The 14963-nt window shown below is 43.5% G+C and overlaps 1 protein-coding gene across 1 annotated transcript in view; it reads right to left on the bottom strand.

Moving 5' to 3' along the window:
• The window catches only part of ITGBL1 (integrin subunit beta like 1), a 213766-nt gene that overhangs the window by 6537 nt on the left and 192266 nt on the right, over positions 1–14963 (bottom strand). The window contains exon 9 of the mRNA XM_082701490.1: positions 924–1070. Within this exon, the coding sequence (XP_082557616.1) occupies positions 924–1070 (147 nt within the window). The remainder of the gene's footprint in view (positions 1–923; positions 1071–14963) is intronic.

Here is a 14963-nt window from a genome sequence, read left to right as displayed (position 1 = left end):
CCATCTAGTCTCAAGAAGGGCAGCTCCCGAACGTTACCGAGAATCTGGTGAGCTTCCAGAGCCTTCCTGGTGTTTTCCTAGGCACTAGCAGGGAGGAACGTGACAGACTCCTAGATGAGCCCATATGCACCATGAGAACAGGATTTTCAAGTCCCTCAAGAATTCGCGCTGAAACATAAACAAGGTGCCTGAAATTTAATCTGTCAGTGTTCTTTCTCAGAAAAAAAAGAAGAGAAAAATCTGTTCTGCTTTCTCTGGGCAGGATTGCTATTCTTCTAGAATTTATTTCTGCAGTAAATGCTTGATTGGGATGGTGGCTTCTAGTCAATCAACTTGTGAATTATAAAAACACTGCAGCCTTCATTTTCATTATATATTAGATTACACGTGTTTGGTTGGAAAATGGGTGATTTTTAGGCCAAAGAAAATGACGCCAAAACTTTTAGACCCATAGACTCTTCCTTTCCATGTTTTATGAAACAGAAATCTCACCTTCCCCGCTCTCCTCCCCGACACCCTCATCGACATCACCCAGATTTGGACCGTTCGGAAACTTGCGATCACTTTTCTGCAGTTCGGGGCTGCGCTGTTCTCACAGGTGAATTCACCAATTACCCCTCTGCCTTTGGGGGGGGGGTCCATTCCCTGCCCATTGTATTTGCTGTCTTTTCTTTTTCATGCAATTATTAATTACACGTCACTCAGCCACGGGGATGGCTCAGGACCTTCTCGAAGGAAGTCCTTCCTACCCATTTCGTCGTCTGAGACCCTCGCCTACCCCTGCTTCGTGTTGGTTAGCTTTGGAGTCCGAAGTCTGGTAAAGCAGAGGACAGCGTGGTTCTCACTCCTGCAAAGGGACGCGCTGCCGCCCAAACCCTGTGTCAGAACAGGGACCAGGTCCAAGCTCCGGCAGAGACACTCACCCTTCCCCGAGCACAGTATGCCATCTGCTGATTCACACAAGCTCTTGCTTTGCTCCTCCGTCATGTTGCACTGGCGCGGGTGCTGGCAGAGCGTCCCGAACCAGCCTCTCTCACACACGCAGCGGCCGCAGGAACACGTTCCGTGACCTGCGAAGCAACCGCGGGGGGTAAGGGAGGGGGTGAGAAGGGGAGCCGGGTAAATATCCAGCCGACTCGCAGTTCTTCGGAAAGAAATACCTAAACCACAAGACCCCACTTCCTATCCAGCAAACATGCCTTCCTACAGAGTCAGTTTGACGTGTAATTGTTTAAAAGAACGTCACAATCGAGTTCCAGATTAACATGCGACATTTGAACTTAGCACAGGAGATGGTCTAAGAAAGAAAGGAAGCTTGAAAGAAGTTAAAATGGAATTGTACCCTCCTTCCCTGATACAAGCCACTTCCTCATTTGCATTTTTATCAGCACGAAGTCTTAGGGCGCTTCCTGGTGGCGCACACCGCGACATCCAGACCAACTTGCAAGGCTAGTCACGTTCCCGTGGCTTGCTGAATTCATTGATTGCCCTCCTATTGTTTACTAATAAAAAACAAAAGGCTAACTTCCATAGGAATGGCATTGTTACTTTATCTGTGTACTCTTCCCTTAATAAGAACAGATGTAACTAGGTAGATTTGGCGTACAGATGTTAACAAGAGCATAAGACTTAGATGCATATCTTTGACTTTATTTTCCCCCTTTTGTTTTTGTCATTGGTTCCTCCTCCTTTTTTGGTCTATATATCACACCGTATTTAAGAAAGTCACACACAGGGGCACCTGGGTGGCTCAGTGGGTTAAGCCTCTGCCTTCGGCTCAGGTCATGATACCAGGGTCCTGGGATCAAGCCCCACATCGGGCTCTCTGCGCTGCAGGGAGCCTGCTTCCTCCTCTCTCTCTGCCTGCCTCTCTGCCTACTTGTGATCTCTGTCAGATAAATAAAGAAAAAATCTTAAGGAAAAAAAAAAAAAAGAAAGTCACACACAAGCATAAAGTCCATCTAATTGCTTCACACCAACATCCCATTACATTGTCTCATCTTCTGCTTTAATTTCTTATTTTCAACCAATGCTTCCTTCTTTTACCTATATATGCATTACCTGACAACCAGATCTCTTCAAGCAGAACAACCAAAAAACTATTTGTTGAGTAAAATTTTACTGACGATGAGCAGAGCAGTTTGCTGGGCACCAGGGGACAGGAAATCCAGCATGGCAGACATGATAGGTAGCTTTAAACGATGCATAATTTAAAGGTATACAGTTGGCATTCATGGGCACTTTCTTCTTGAGAAGTTGCTCCTAGAATGGTCTTCATGACCTGGGATCCTCCTCCTTCCAACACTTCTCCTGTGTCTAGTTTTCTGTCTTTTTCCCCCCCTGATCCTATTAATGTGAGTGTCCCCTGATTGTCTATTCTTGATCTTCTTTTATCTCTCTATAATCTCTCTTTTGAAAACTTCATAAATCACAGGCTTTCAGGTAACAGCAATGATCATGGGACTGTATCACCAACCTCTAAATTTCTCCTAACGTCCACTCCCGTGACTGCACACTCTGTATCCTACTAGCATCCAGACCGGCTCTTCTGGACCTGCATCTGCGGCTGTCTTTCCCACAGCTGCTCTTCCCTGGGTCCATTTCTTTGAATCGTGCAACTAGCCTTCCAGCAATCCAGCTCAAACCACCTGAATCACACTTGAATCTCTTATATCCCTCTTCTAAAGAGTTACCAGAATCTATTGAAACTACCTCCAAAATGCCCACCTGTGTCATCATCATGAACTTTTGAGAGACCTTCTAGCAGGTCTTTCTCCAACAGTTGTGCTCCCCATTTCCCATAGCATGACTCCACTCACGTAGAACCCTGATTACCAGCCCTGTAAGGCCCCTCAATGCTTATGGGATGAAGTTCCCCTACATAGCTTTGCTTACAATTTAGGCTGCTGAAATACACCCCTGCCCTACTTTTCCAATCTCACTCTCTCACTTCTCTTCTCCCCTTTCAGATACTTCTTAACTTACACTGATCTATTCCTTGTTCTGGTACATTTCCCCAGCTCGCTGAGATAGAAATCCACGCTCCCTACCCTACATAGTCTGGTCATAATAGTTTTCAAATCTGGGGAAAGTGACTAAACTTTAGTGAAGATTTTTCTAATAACCCCAAGTGAAGTGCATCCTCTCCTCTGAGTGTCTATACTACCTTATTTTTCACCTCTGTTGGGAACTTTTTCTTGCACATTGTGGTATCTAGTTATGTATCAAAGAAACCCATTACTTGAAGGTGAATTCCCTGAGAGTAGGAATCAGAGTGCCCAGCACACCGCCTTAGACACAGTGGATCCTCAAACAAAACAAAACAAAAACAAAAACAAAACTTGTAGATTGATTTTTTTTAAGATTTTATTTATTTATTTGACAGAGACAGAGCGCGAGCGCACAAGCAGGAGGAGCAGCAGACAGAGGAAGAGGGAGCAGCAGGCTCCCAGCTGACAGGGAGCCCGATGTGGGGTTTGATCCCAGGACCCCGGGATCATGACCTAAGCCAAAGGCAGCCGCTTAATCAACTGAGCCACTGAGGTGCCCCTGAAATCTTTTTTTTTTTTTTTTTGACAAAACCTCCTTTTCATTTTTCACCCACAAATCCCAGCTGAGAACCATAAGCCGAATCAAGGGCACGTTTATAGGTCCTCTGGTTAATTCACCATCACTGAAGGGCAACGGACAGTTCCTGGATGGCTCTGTTTTATTTTTGTGTTCGGTAGGGTGGAAGGAAGTTAGAGCATCAGGGACCCCGAAGAGCTACCTACACAAAAAATAGTTATTATATTGACTACATCTTTACTTTCCCAATAAAACAAAAGTCCACTTAAAGTGATTTAAGATGCTAAAAAAAAAAAAAAAAGTCCATCTTTGGAGGCTGATAATCTGGGATACAAAAAATAAGAATGAGCTTCTGTGCATCGGTGGCATCCAGCTCAGGAATTTCCAAATGGGTCTTACTGACCCTGGGCTAGTGAGAATTTCCATCAATTTGACATAATTGGAATCATTTAATCTCTATTGCAGTGAAAGCCATTCTCCCTTTAACTTAAGATATCATTGAGAATAACTAAATGGCTCCTCACAGCAAGTAATTTAATATAAAATTTATATTCATGGAAATAGGAGATTGTTTTACATTTATTAGCTCATTCATCACATCCTTCCACAAAATTAGGTTGGCATCTAGCCCAGACAATGGTCAAAACGCTTTGGTATTCAAATTCTTTTCTTTACCATTGGCATGGCTCTTCTTTACTTCAAATTTTTAAAAAATCTTTTGATACAATCTTTTTAAAATAAATTTTAATAACGTAGGCATACATTCGAGAAACTATTGTGCACAAGGCATCGTACTAGCTCTACTGTCATGGTTCTTATAGTCCACGAAGGTGCAAAACAAGGACACAAATACACGTGAGCTGTGGGAGAGCTAAAGAGGGCGCTAGTATATTCGATAATGAGAACAATGTTACCTGGAGTAGTCAGAGAAGAGCTCTGTGACACTCAAGGGATAAGAAGCCAAGATAGCCAATGTTCTAGGAAAGCTAATGAAAAGTTCCTGGAATAAGAAAGAGCTTGGCATCTCACAGGCAGTGAAAAAAGGTCACTGTGTTCAAAGAAAATTAAGTAAGAAAAAATGGAATAAATAACAAAGCCAGAGAAATATTTAGGAATGAGAACATAGGAAATTGTCTGTTCTTGGTAAGGAGTTTCAATTTTATTCCAGGAAGAATGGGAAATCGTAGAGGGTGTTATGCAACCGAGTGATATGATATGATTTACAATTTGCAATTCAACTTAGCAGCTGGGGGGGAGAGATTAAGGTGTGTTGGGAGGCACTGAGTATGGGGAAAGTGACAGAGTTGCAGTTGTCCAAGTGGAAGGTGACGGAGGTGGAGGCCCAGATGAGGAGAGTTGACAGAGGGGGTGGCCCTTCTAGGGCTTGGCCTTGGATTGGACTTGATGAGTGAGCAAGGACTAGTTTCCTAGCTAGGAAAATATAAATAATGATCTGTTTGTTAGATACAGAAGCTGCAGAAGGACACGGTTGAGAGGAGAAAATCAGCTCTGCTTTGAAGCTCATGTGTCTGAGATGCTCTTAAGACTATCAAGTAGAGGGGACCACGGTGACTCAGTCATTAAGCATCTGTCTTTGGCTCAGGTCATGATCCCAGGATTCTGGGATCAAGCTCCATATGCAGCTCTCTGAGAAGCCTGCTTCTCCCGCTCCCACTCCCCCTGCTTGTGTTCCCTCTCTCGCTGTGTCTTGCTCTCAAATAAATAAATAAATTATTTTTTATTTTTCATTTTTTTTTTAACACAACCAAGTAAATAGGTCATGTAAGCAGGTGTCACAAGTCTGGTGCTCACAGGTTAGGGCTACATTATATATGCTGGAATTTCCAAAAATAGATAGCATTTGGAACATTTGGGAGTGAATGAGCCCACCTAGGGAGAAATAAATCTTGGGGAACTCCAGTACTTAGGGCTCAGGTAGAAGAGAAGAAGATGGACAGGTAGGAACATGTAGTAAAGAATGAAACAATTTTATAAAATGACAAGGGAGGTTATTTCATAAAGGTGGCCTACTGAGTAGAATGTTCCTGAAAATCGGTTAAAAAGCAAAAAACAAACAAACAAAAAAACAAAAAAACAAAAAACCAACATAAGAGCATAAGAGTACTTTCAGTTAGGGACACCTGGGTGGCTCAGTCCCTTAAGCATCTGCCTTTGGATCAGATCATGACCCCAGCGTCCTGGGATTGAGTTCTGCATTGGGCTCCTTGCTCAGTGGGGAGCCTGCTTCTCCCTCTGCCTGCCATGCCACTCCCCCTACTTGTGCTCTCTGGCAAATAAATAAATAAAATCTTAAAAAAAAGAGTAGTTTCACTCAGCTTTTGCCAGACCAACTCTGTCACTGAGGTCTATGAATGAAACACCCAGGGGTGGCAGACTTATTGCAGCCTAATGCATGTGTACCATTCAGTAAGAACAACGTGTCTGCGGGGAGGCAGAAACCATAGCGATAAGCTATCTCCGTATAATAAGTGTAAACAGATTATTCTAGAGTGAACCTGAGAAAGAGCCAGCCTAATGAGCCATCTGAAGTACACTAAATCGGCCTTCACTTGACTTCCAAGTCTTCTCAGCGGTGAGTAATTTTCCATTTGATTTTCACTTCCACAGCCACTCACCTCTCCCAGATACTTAGCTCCACGCATCGGGTACCCCCGTCCTCACTCTTTCTTCCTATTTGCTTCCCTTCCCCCACACCAAAATATTCATGAAGGATGCTCCAGACCTGTGTTGCCCAATGTATTAGTCACTAGTCCCACATGATTATTTGAATGTATTAAAATTATGTAAGATTTTAAGTGCAGTGTCTCAGGTGCCCCCGTCACATATCAAGTGCCTGAAAGCTGTATGGAGTCAGTGGCTCCCGAGTAAAATGAAGCAGATACATTCCTGTTATCTTTGAAAATTCTGTTGGACACGGCTGCTCTAGACAAAGACCATTTCCAATGCAATTCACTGGTTCTGAGACACATTTCTTTAAAACACTGCAATGATGTTTCTCAATGACCTATGAATGGATCTAATTGTCTCAGACACTACATATTGCCTACCCAATATTCTTTTTCCCTTGTTAATATGGGGGGGGCACTCATTTTTTTTTTTTTTTTAAGGGAGGTGATAATATGCCCATCTGAAAATGTTTGAAAACCCAGGCTCCTTTGGATCTAAGACACAGCTCTAACAAATGAGATACAAGAGAAAATCTTTTGGGTGAGGTTTCCAGGAAAGCTACTATCGTCCGAAGAAAATGAGACAGACTCGGCCAGCTATACAAAGATAGCTTATCTTTGCCCTTTTCTCTCCCCTTTTTCTTCCCTAAAAGATGGATATACTGGAGGCTTTCTAGGAACATGACAGTAAAAAGTCATGCTGGAAGGTCGGAAGTGAAGACAGAGGTGTACGGGACATTGATGGATCTTGGGTAGACCCCTCACCATCCATCCCTGGAGTGACAACCTGCAGATACATTTCTGTGATTTACCTGCAGTTCTGACTGGTACACTTAGGAACTCAGAAAAGAGGACTGTGATGTCATCTGGAGACAATCCCCCTGCTACCCAAGTTAAGAGAGGCTTGGCTTGAGTCCGTGGTTGGAGACCTTTGTCAAGGTCAGCAATCCAGCAACACCTGGGGGTCACTATCCTCATATCCTCAGGCTGCATGTGCTCCTTCAATTTGCAGCTATGAACTAAAGAACTCCCAGAAGAAATGTGAGCTGATTGTGTAATTAAGAGGTGGCTCTTCATTATCCTTTCTTGTTTCTTCAATTGGACCCATGGGCAGCAGCTATTCCAGGAACACAGAGGGAAGAAGAACAGCAATAAGCCGGCCATTTCTTATTCCTGTCCTGGGTAAATGGAGGGCAGGAGGGACGTCTCTGGTCAAGTTTCTATTTGCCTAAAACAATTAAACACACGCCAGCCAACATGTGGGTATATTTTCTTCATGAAATTAAATTAAAATTGTGTACCCACTTAAAATTGTGTACCACTAAAAAGTGAGTGATTCTTAGGATTATCCCTCTGGACAGAATATGTTTTTTTTTTTTTTCAGTATTGACTTATTTCATTAAAAAAAATCCACGCACTTACAGATCACATACAGTTTTCATTGTTAATAAAGATGTCTTGAGAAGGTCTGCATGTGGTCTACGATCATTGCACGTGACTCACCAATAACTTAATTAAAGTAAGAAGGGTCTAACCTCATACCGATTTTCTGTTTGCCAGTCATTTTCATGACTCATTTTCAGGATGTAATTTTGGTGTAATCAAACCCGAACTGCCTAGAATTATGTAATTACTTACACTCACCTTGAGGTACAATTACCAAGTTACCCCCACCCACCAGAGATGGTAAATCATCTTCAGCGTTACTCTTAGGAGGAGATAAGTAGGGCTAGTTATTATTTCTCATGTGCCTGCTCATTTGGTAGGCTTATGGATGCATTTGCTTTCACTCAGTCCTTGTTTGCTGCAATACTCAGGCAAGCCCTGCACGGCTCTCTGGCCACACGCTGGCTCATCTCTCCAGGTGAAAGACCACGCAAACTATGGTCCTGTGTCTGGTAGTGAACAGAGAAAATGACCTACGTGAGTGACTCTCAGTCTTGTTCACCTCCAAAGCCATGCCAGGTGGAGGAAAGGAGCTTCACTCACTCATACTAGGAAGATTTGTTAACCCCTGGCTGCCCGTGAGGGGAGCAATACATGCTTTCTACAAAGAGCTGCCATTCCTCCTAGGCACAGAACTGATGATTCATATGATGCCAACTTTTTCTTAACACCCCACAGCTACTGCTTTAAGATATCCAAGACAGATGCATTGTTTTGTCCTCTTCCGAAGACGGACATTTCAATCTTTTGGTTCCCGTTACATGCAGAAGATGTGCATGGATGCCTACTTGGCTGGCAGTCTCAGGCATGTTGCATTCCTTATGTCTCCTTCTCACCATAAAGAAAACTGGTGGGTGTTATATCCTTTCCACACATATGGGTGTATCAAGGCAGAGACCAAAGAACCTGTGTAAGTTACTACAGCTAGTAGGAAATGGAGCCAGGATCCAAACCCTGGTCTGTCCGAACAGTAGCTTCCCATTCATCTTGCTGTATGGCTCTGCTCACTCAGCTTATTAAAAAAATGACTTCTACTCACTTAAGTCTTTCAGAAGGAATACAGCAGAGTGCACACACACCATAGAATGTGGACTTCCTCTAGAAAAAATATCAAAATACCCACAGAAGATTCATAAACCAAGGTATTTTTAAAAAGTCCTATCCCTCAAAAAATATAGGAAAGAATACAACAAAGTATCACCAGACATTATTTTTGTATGATAGATTTATGAGGAATTTTTATTTTGTCCTTTGTATTTTTCATTAATTTTTAGTTGTTTAATGTTAAAAAAATAAAAATGTAAAATATTTTATAATGCCCAAACTCTAAAGATGAGCAAAATAAAATAGGTGAAGTGAAATAATGTACATTATAAATGATAAGTAAATAGTGTAAAAAAAAATCCCAAGGATGGATTCAAGAGCAGCTGAGAAAGAGCTCTGATGTAAGAAAATGAAACAAATACATTCCTTCAACACAGCAAATATTTTTTCATCTCTGTGCCTTTGCTTAGCCCTCCCAGACCCGAAATGATCTTCACACCCAACCTCCACACAGCTAAATATTAGCTGTTCAAGATTCAGGTCAAATGCTCATTCCCACCTGAAGAATTCTCTGATTCCAAACTAGGATCTCTGTCTCTCTCTTTTTTTCCTCTGTCCCTTTCTCCCCTTATTTGTGGCCTTGTTAATTTTCAATTTATTCAAAGAAAAAAAAACTTCCTGGGATCAATCCTTAACCTAAGTTTGAGGACACAATAATGGGGGAAGGGGAGGCTCTTACTGTGCCCACGAGAAGGGTATAGATCTGAAAAGGAGAGACATATAAGAAGAACCCAGCAAAATGGGGAGATATTATGATGAAGGTATTGCAGTATGGAGGAAGTATAGAAGAATTTCAGAAAGGCTGCCTAAAGGAGATAATTTGGAGGACGAGTAGAAGGATGGAAAAATGGTGAGGTGTTCAAGGAGAAGTGTAAGGAATACAATGCCGGGTAAAAGGGACAAAATCATAGCACATCTAAATTTCTCCATCTCCATAGTCTTCTACGAAGAAATCATTTTTAAAAAATATGGAGACAATTGGCACCACAAAGTACGGTCGCCTCCATCCAAATACTCAGATCAGAAACTTACTTGGGACTCATCCTTGATCCTCCCCGGTCCTTCACTCATCCCTTCATCATGAACTTCTGCAAATGCTGCTCATACTCCTGAGGTAGTGAGGACTCCGCTAAGCCTTCTGGCTGACATTTGGCCCTAGTCTCCCTGGAAGGAAAAGAGGCTGGAACCACATCCTGGCATGAGGACGGCACCAGGCGTTTCCCCCCACGCAAGGCCTTGCAGCCGCTGATGAGGATGACAGCTCAATACAGTGGTATGGGAATTACATTCTCTTCTGATAACACAGCCCAGACGCCCGGAGATGGGATCCATATGGCACAGATGTTGAGGCTTCCCTAACCTATAGGAAGACTTATGCCCTAAAGGAGCCCAAATCTCTCCTAATGATTCCCTAAGCAGAGTTCCCGGAAACCCCACCGGGGCACGGCACCCCCATCACACATTTATAGTTCAGCCATACTCCCTCCCAATCTAGTTGAAATTTATCAACCACAGATCACGATTACCAGGAGCAATGTTGTCGGGTAACGTCGGCGTATACTGTCTTCATCTGTTCCCAGGGAACCAGAGCTAGGAGATTAACAGAGGGTCACAATCTCTTTCAGTAAGGTAAGGGTTTTGTTAGCCTGTTGTCCGTATTGTTGGTAATCCCATCACCAACACATCCAAGTTTTCCATCTGTCCTGTCCTCTACCCAGCTGAACAACCTTCACCTCTCACCAGAACTGCTCTCCTAACATCCATATTCACCCACCAGCCTCACCAACACACTCCTCCAATGCCTACTTCACCCCACAGCCAGAGGTGCATTTTCAACGTAGGGATCATATTACCGCCTTGTGTAAACCCCTTCTGTGGCCTCCGATCATCCTCTGAGTAAAACCTCAAATCACCAACATGGTTTTTAAAACATGTCCCACCCTTCTCCTGTTTGCTTTCCAATCCCCAACCGTCCAGGGTTTCTGGTTCTCAAATGTTCTTGCAATATGTCACTCTGGCTTTCCCGCAGATGCCTGGTACACACTGTTCTCCGTGACTGCGGTGTCACACCCATCGCTGCACCCAGCGGAGTTCTGCCCGCCCCGTTACCACCAAGTATGGCGGGCATCGTGTTCAGCTGATGAATATGTGCAAAGCGCATACTCTGCACCATCTAGCGTTACCCAGATATGGAGAATTAGAGTCTGGGTTAAATCCCCTGATCACGTATGCTCCCACTGAACGAGTGGCTCTGCTTTCGGCACATCTGGCTCAATGTCATTCCTTTGTCAACATCTGCCCTTCCACCATGACTGTAAGCTCCGGCAGATTCCCCGCCGAATCTCCAGGGCCAGCAAAGAGTACAGGCTCCATAGACAGTTGCTGAATTAATGAAGAAATAAATGATAAGTTCAGATTCAACCACACAGAAGCTGCAAGAATTTCCCAATGAAGATATTTAATTCGAATTTGAAAAAAAAAAAAAAAGAGAGAGTCTGGAATTCGGGAGAACGGAGCTAAGAAATCGTCTTGAGAGGCTGACCTGAAGGCGAAGGGGGGAGAGGCTCGTCCGGCAGGAGGACAGCGAACAGCAGGAAGACACCCAGAAGCCACGTCAAGGGAAATACGAAGAGTTATGGGCGGGCTTAGGAAGAGGAACAAGGGAAAGAAATGAAGTGGTTAGAAGAGAAGTGGGAGAGAAACAGGTGGGACCGGCGTTTTGGAGGCGCAGGAGGGTAGACCGTTTCCCGAGGGTTTCGGAGTAATAACAGCGCCTGTGTTTTCTTCTGGTCATTTGGAATGAGTACTGAAAATCACCCAGGATTTGGGCAAGGAGGGTTTATCAGTAACCTCCGGGGGAGTCAGTGATGTGGAATGGCTGGAAGGTAGCGCAGCTTCCACGGGTTTAACCTTGAACCAAGAGGAACCCCGTGAGAACACAGGTCAGAGAGAATGGCATCAAGGAGATGAAAAATACTGAGAGACCCGGCAGGGCTTTCCATGGAATAAATGTGCAATGAGGATTTGCTGATTAAATTATTATTACGTGCTATGATAAGGTGTTACTAAGTAAGAAGAGGGGTTTTTCTTATGATAATAGATAATTTTAGATACACAGAAATACAGAAATGTTGGCAATGCATACCATGGCTTGGGGAACCCCCCTGGCTGGTGTGTCTTCTTCACTGTGCTCTCCCATGCTTGGGGAAAATCTACGAGAAGATCCCCCAGAGAAAGTGCACTGCTGAGTAAGAACCACCAAAAACACTTCTGAGATGCACAGCGGCCACTTGGTTTCAGTAGCTCACTGTCAGGCATGAGGAGAAAGTCTGCTTTAAGCAAAGAGTGAACAGGAGGGGCGCCTGGGTGGCTCAGTGGGTTTAAGCCTCTGCCTTCGGCTCAGGTCATGATCTCAGGGTCCGGTGATCGAGCCCCACACTGGGCTCTCTGCTCAGTGGGGAGCCTGCCTCCCCTTCTCTCTGTCTGCCTCTCTGCCTATTGTGAGCTCTCTCTCTCTGTGTCAAATAAATAATTAAAGTCTTTAAAAAAAAAAGTAAAGAGGGGAAAACCTCATTCCATCTAAACCTGAATACCAGAAATTCACAGCTTTGAATAAACTGTTGTTACAGAAGGAATTAATAAGCAAACATGGAACCCTGTTCCACATCCCATAGATTTACAGCAGTCCGCAGCACAAAATTCTGCCTTCGTCATGTCTGTCAGTCTCTTTGTATGTGTACAGACCAGTAATAATATCTACGTGTGTAGATATGTGTGTGTCACACATGTGTACGTCGTATGTGCACGATACTTATATGCTGGGTACTTCAGATGCATTAACTCATCTACTCTTACAACACCCTATTAGAGAGGTATATTACGACTATCATTTTATAGGTGAGAAATGGAGGTTATGGAAACTATCTCAAATACTATTAGTAAGTGGCAGAGCCAGGGTTGGGAGGGCTCCCAACTGTAGTCTTAACTACTGTATTGTATTGCCATTTGTATTTCTAAGTATTAAAGCACATTTACATAAAGCTTCATGGAGGAACTTGTGATCTCATCATTTGGCTTAGTATGCTGTATACCTTAATCTTAAAGTGACTATAGATTCAAACATGTTAATTAATGGCATGTCTCTTACATTTTCTTTCCAGAGAACAGCTGAGATATAGATGAAATTCAAGGTTATAAGAACCAAGGCTCGAGTAATTCCTCCCTTGAAGTAGTGCTCAGAAAAGACACAAATTAAAATCGCAGGACCTTTATTAGCTGGCCCAAAGAAATCACACTCTGAGCCCAAGTGCAAAACTATGGTGGGAGGGAATGTTCCCAGTGAGAGCATGAATTACATCTGATTCTCATCATTTGCTAATCCCGTATTTGAGAATTTGCTTACTCACTAAAATGTATTTGTATTCCCTGAAATCAATATTCGTTTAAGTTTTCCAGGTCCTTGGGGCAGGCAGGCTGAACGGGTCACGCTCCCGGCTAAGGTCAAAGAAGATCCCCCCAGTCTCTTGATTCAGCTCTCACACTGTAATCAAGCGTCCTTTCTGCGGTATGTTTAGTCTTTGCTTGTCACACTTTTGTGCTTTTTGCTGATGATTTTGGTGTTTGAGATGGCCCCTAAGTAGAGTGCCCAAGTGCCGCCTTGCATACCTAAGAGCAAAAAGGCCGGCTTGTCCCTTACAGAGAAATCATCTGCCACATGATCTCCATTCCGGTGTGGGTTACAGGGCCACTGGCCGTGAGTTCCACGTTAACATGACACAAGGTGACTCTAGACAGAAACATACATAATACGAGGGCATGTACTGATCTGTTAATGAAAATCCTCTGATTAGAGGCAGGAACATGGCCCCGTATTTCTCTTAGAAATATTGATTCGCTAATTTGGTGTTCACAGCAACTTCATAAACTATAATAACCATGAGAAGAAAAGAGAGAGTCTTGTCGAGGAATCATATCAGAGTGCATGTGTGGACTCCAAGTTCTATGCAGCTTTCCGAGCTGTATGTTACTGAGGATAAACATGCGTAAGCCACCGGTGGGGGCACATCTCTCCCTCTCCCTCCTGGAAAGATCCTTCCCCAAGCAAGAGGAATGACCATCAGGAATGAAGATTCAGAAATAAATGACAAGAAAAGCAAAAAAATACTGACTAGAATCTGTAATGACGCGTGCCTCGGCCCTAGTGAGGAACAGGGGGCAGAATGTAATGGTCTGCCCTGTCGCCTGGGCTGGTCAGCTCAGGGAGCTTGGATGAAGCAGAAGGGGGTTAGAGAAACAAACCACGGTTACCTATAGACAATCTTAAAATACTAGTATCATCCTAATCCCAAATCTCTCAAGGACATTATTCAACTATTAAAATGGAATTATGCAGATTGTAAGTTTTTTTTTTTTTAAGAAAAATTTCCAAGACTTTTCCCCTTTACATACTTGAAAAGTATTCAGAGACCGTTGGTCAATAAAACTTTTCAATAAAATTTAGAATAGGAAAGTAAATGCATAGGTGTTTACTTAGAGCTGGTTGCTAAGATTTAAGAACAAGAGCTGAGGGAATGCATCCGATTCCAGTGATCAGAGACGCTGTGCAAATCTGGCTGCTACCTGTCTGCTGCTGGCGGGGCTGGGTCTCCAAGGAGAACACAGGAGCAAGAGCAACTTTCTCCCCAAACTTGAAAAGGCCTTTGTCCTCTGATTAAGTTCCATGATATCATCTCTATTCAGTAAGATCAACCCCCTAAGAATTAATTTCTCACTGTACGAGTAAGTGAGAATTATAACCAAATTATAAGCAAGACCACAACATAGACCTGTCTGCCTGTCTACAGCTCTCGGGTCATCTACTATGTTACATCCTGTCTAAGGAAAGGTTGGACTGGACAGTTGGTAAAATCTAGATCATATTAAAGAATTAAGACTGCAGTGTGTCTGCTGCACCATCCAGAGAAGATGCTCGGATCAGCGGGCATGGGAGTTGTAATCCTTCGGCAGATGACATTGTGCCAATACTGTCCTTACTGTTTTGGGGACTGCCACCTAGTGCCACCTGGAGTTCTCTACCCCAAGGTCTTGCCCAGCCAGAGAAGGCTGCTCTGAGATCACGTGAGTACCCTTGAGGCCTGCTAGGTATGGCAGGGGAGCTAA

The sequence above is a fragment of the Mustela nivalis genome (genome assembly GCF_964662115.1).
Source record: "Mustela nivalis genome assembly, chromosome: 15".
Taxonomy (NCBI): Eukaryota; Metazoa; Chordata; class Mammalia; order Carnivora; family Mustelidae; genus Mustela; species Mustela nivalis.
The sequence above is the reverse complement of the archived record's forward strand: the minus strand, read 5'-3'. Positions and strand labels throughout refer to the sequence as shown.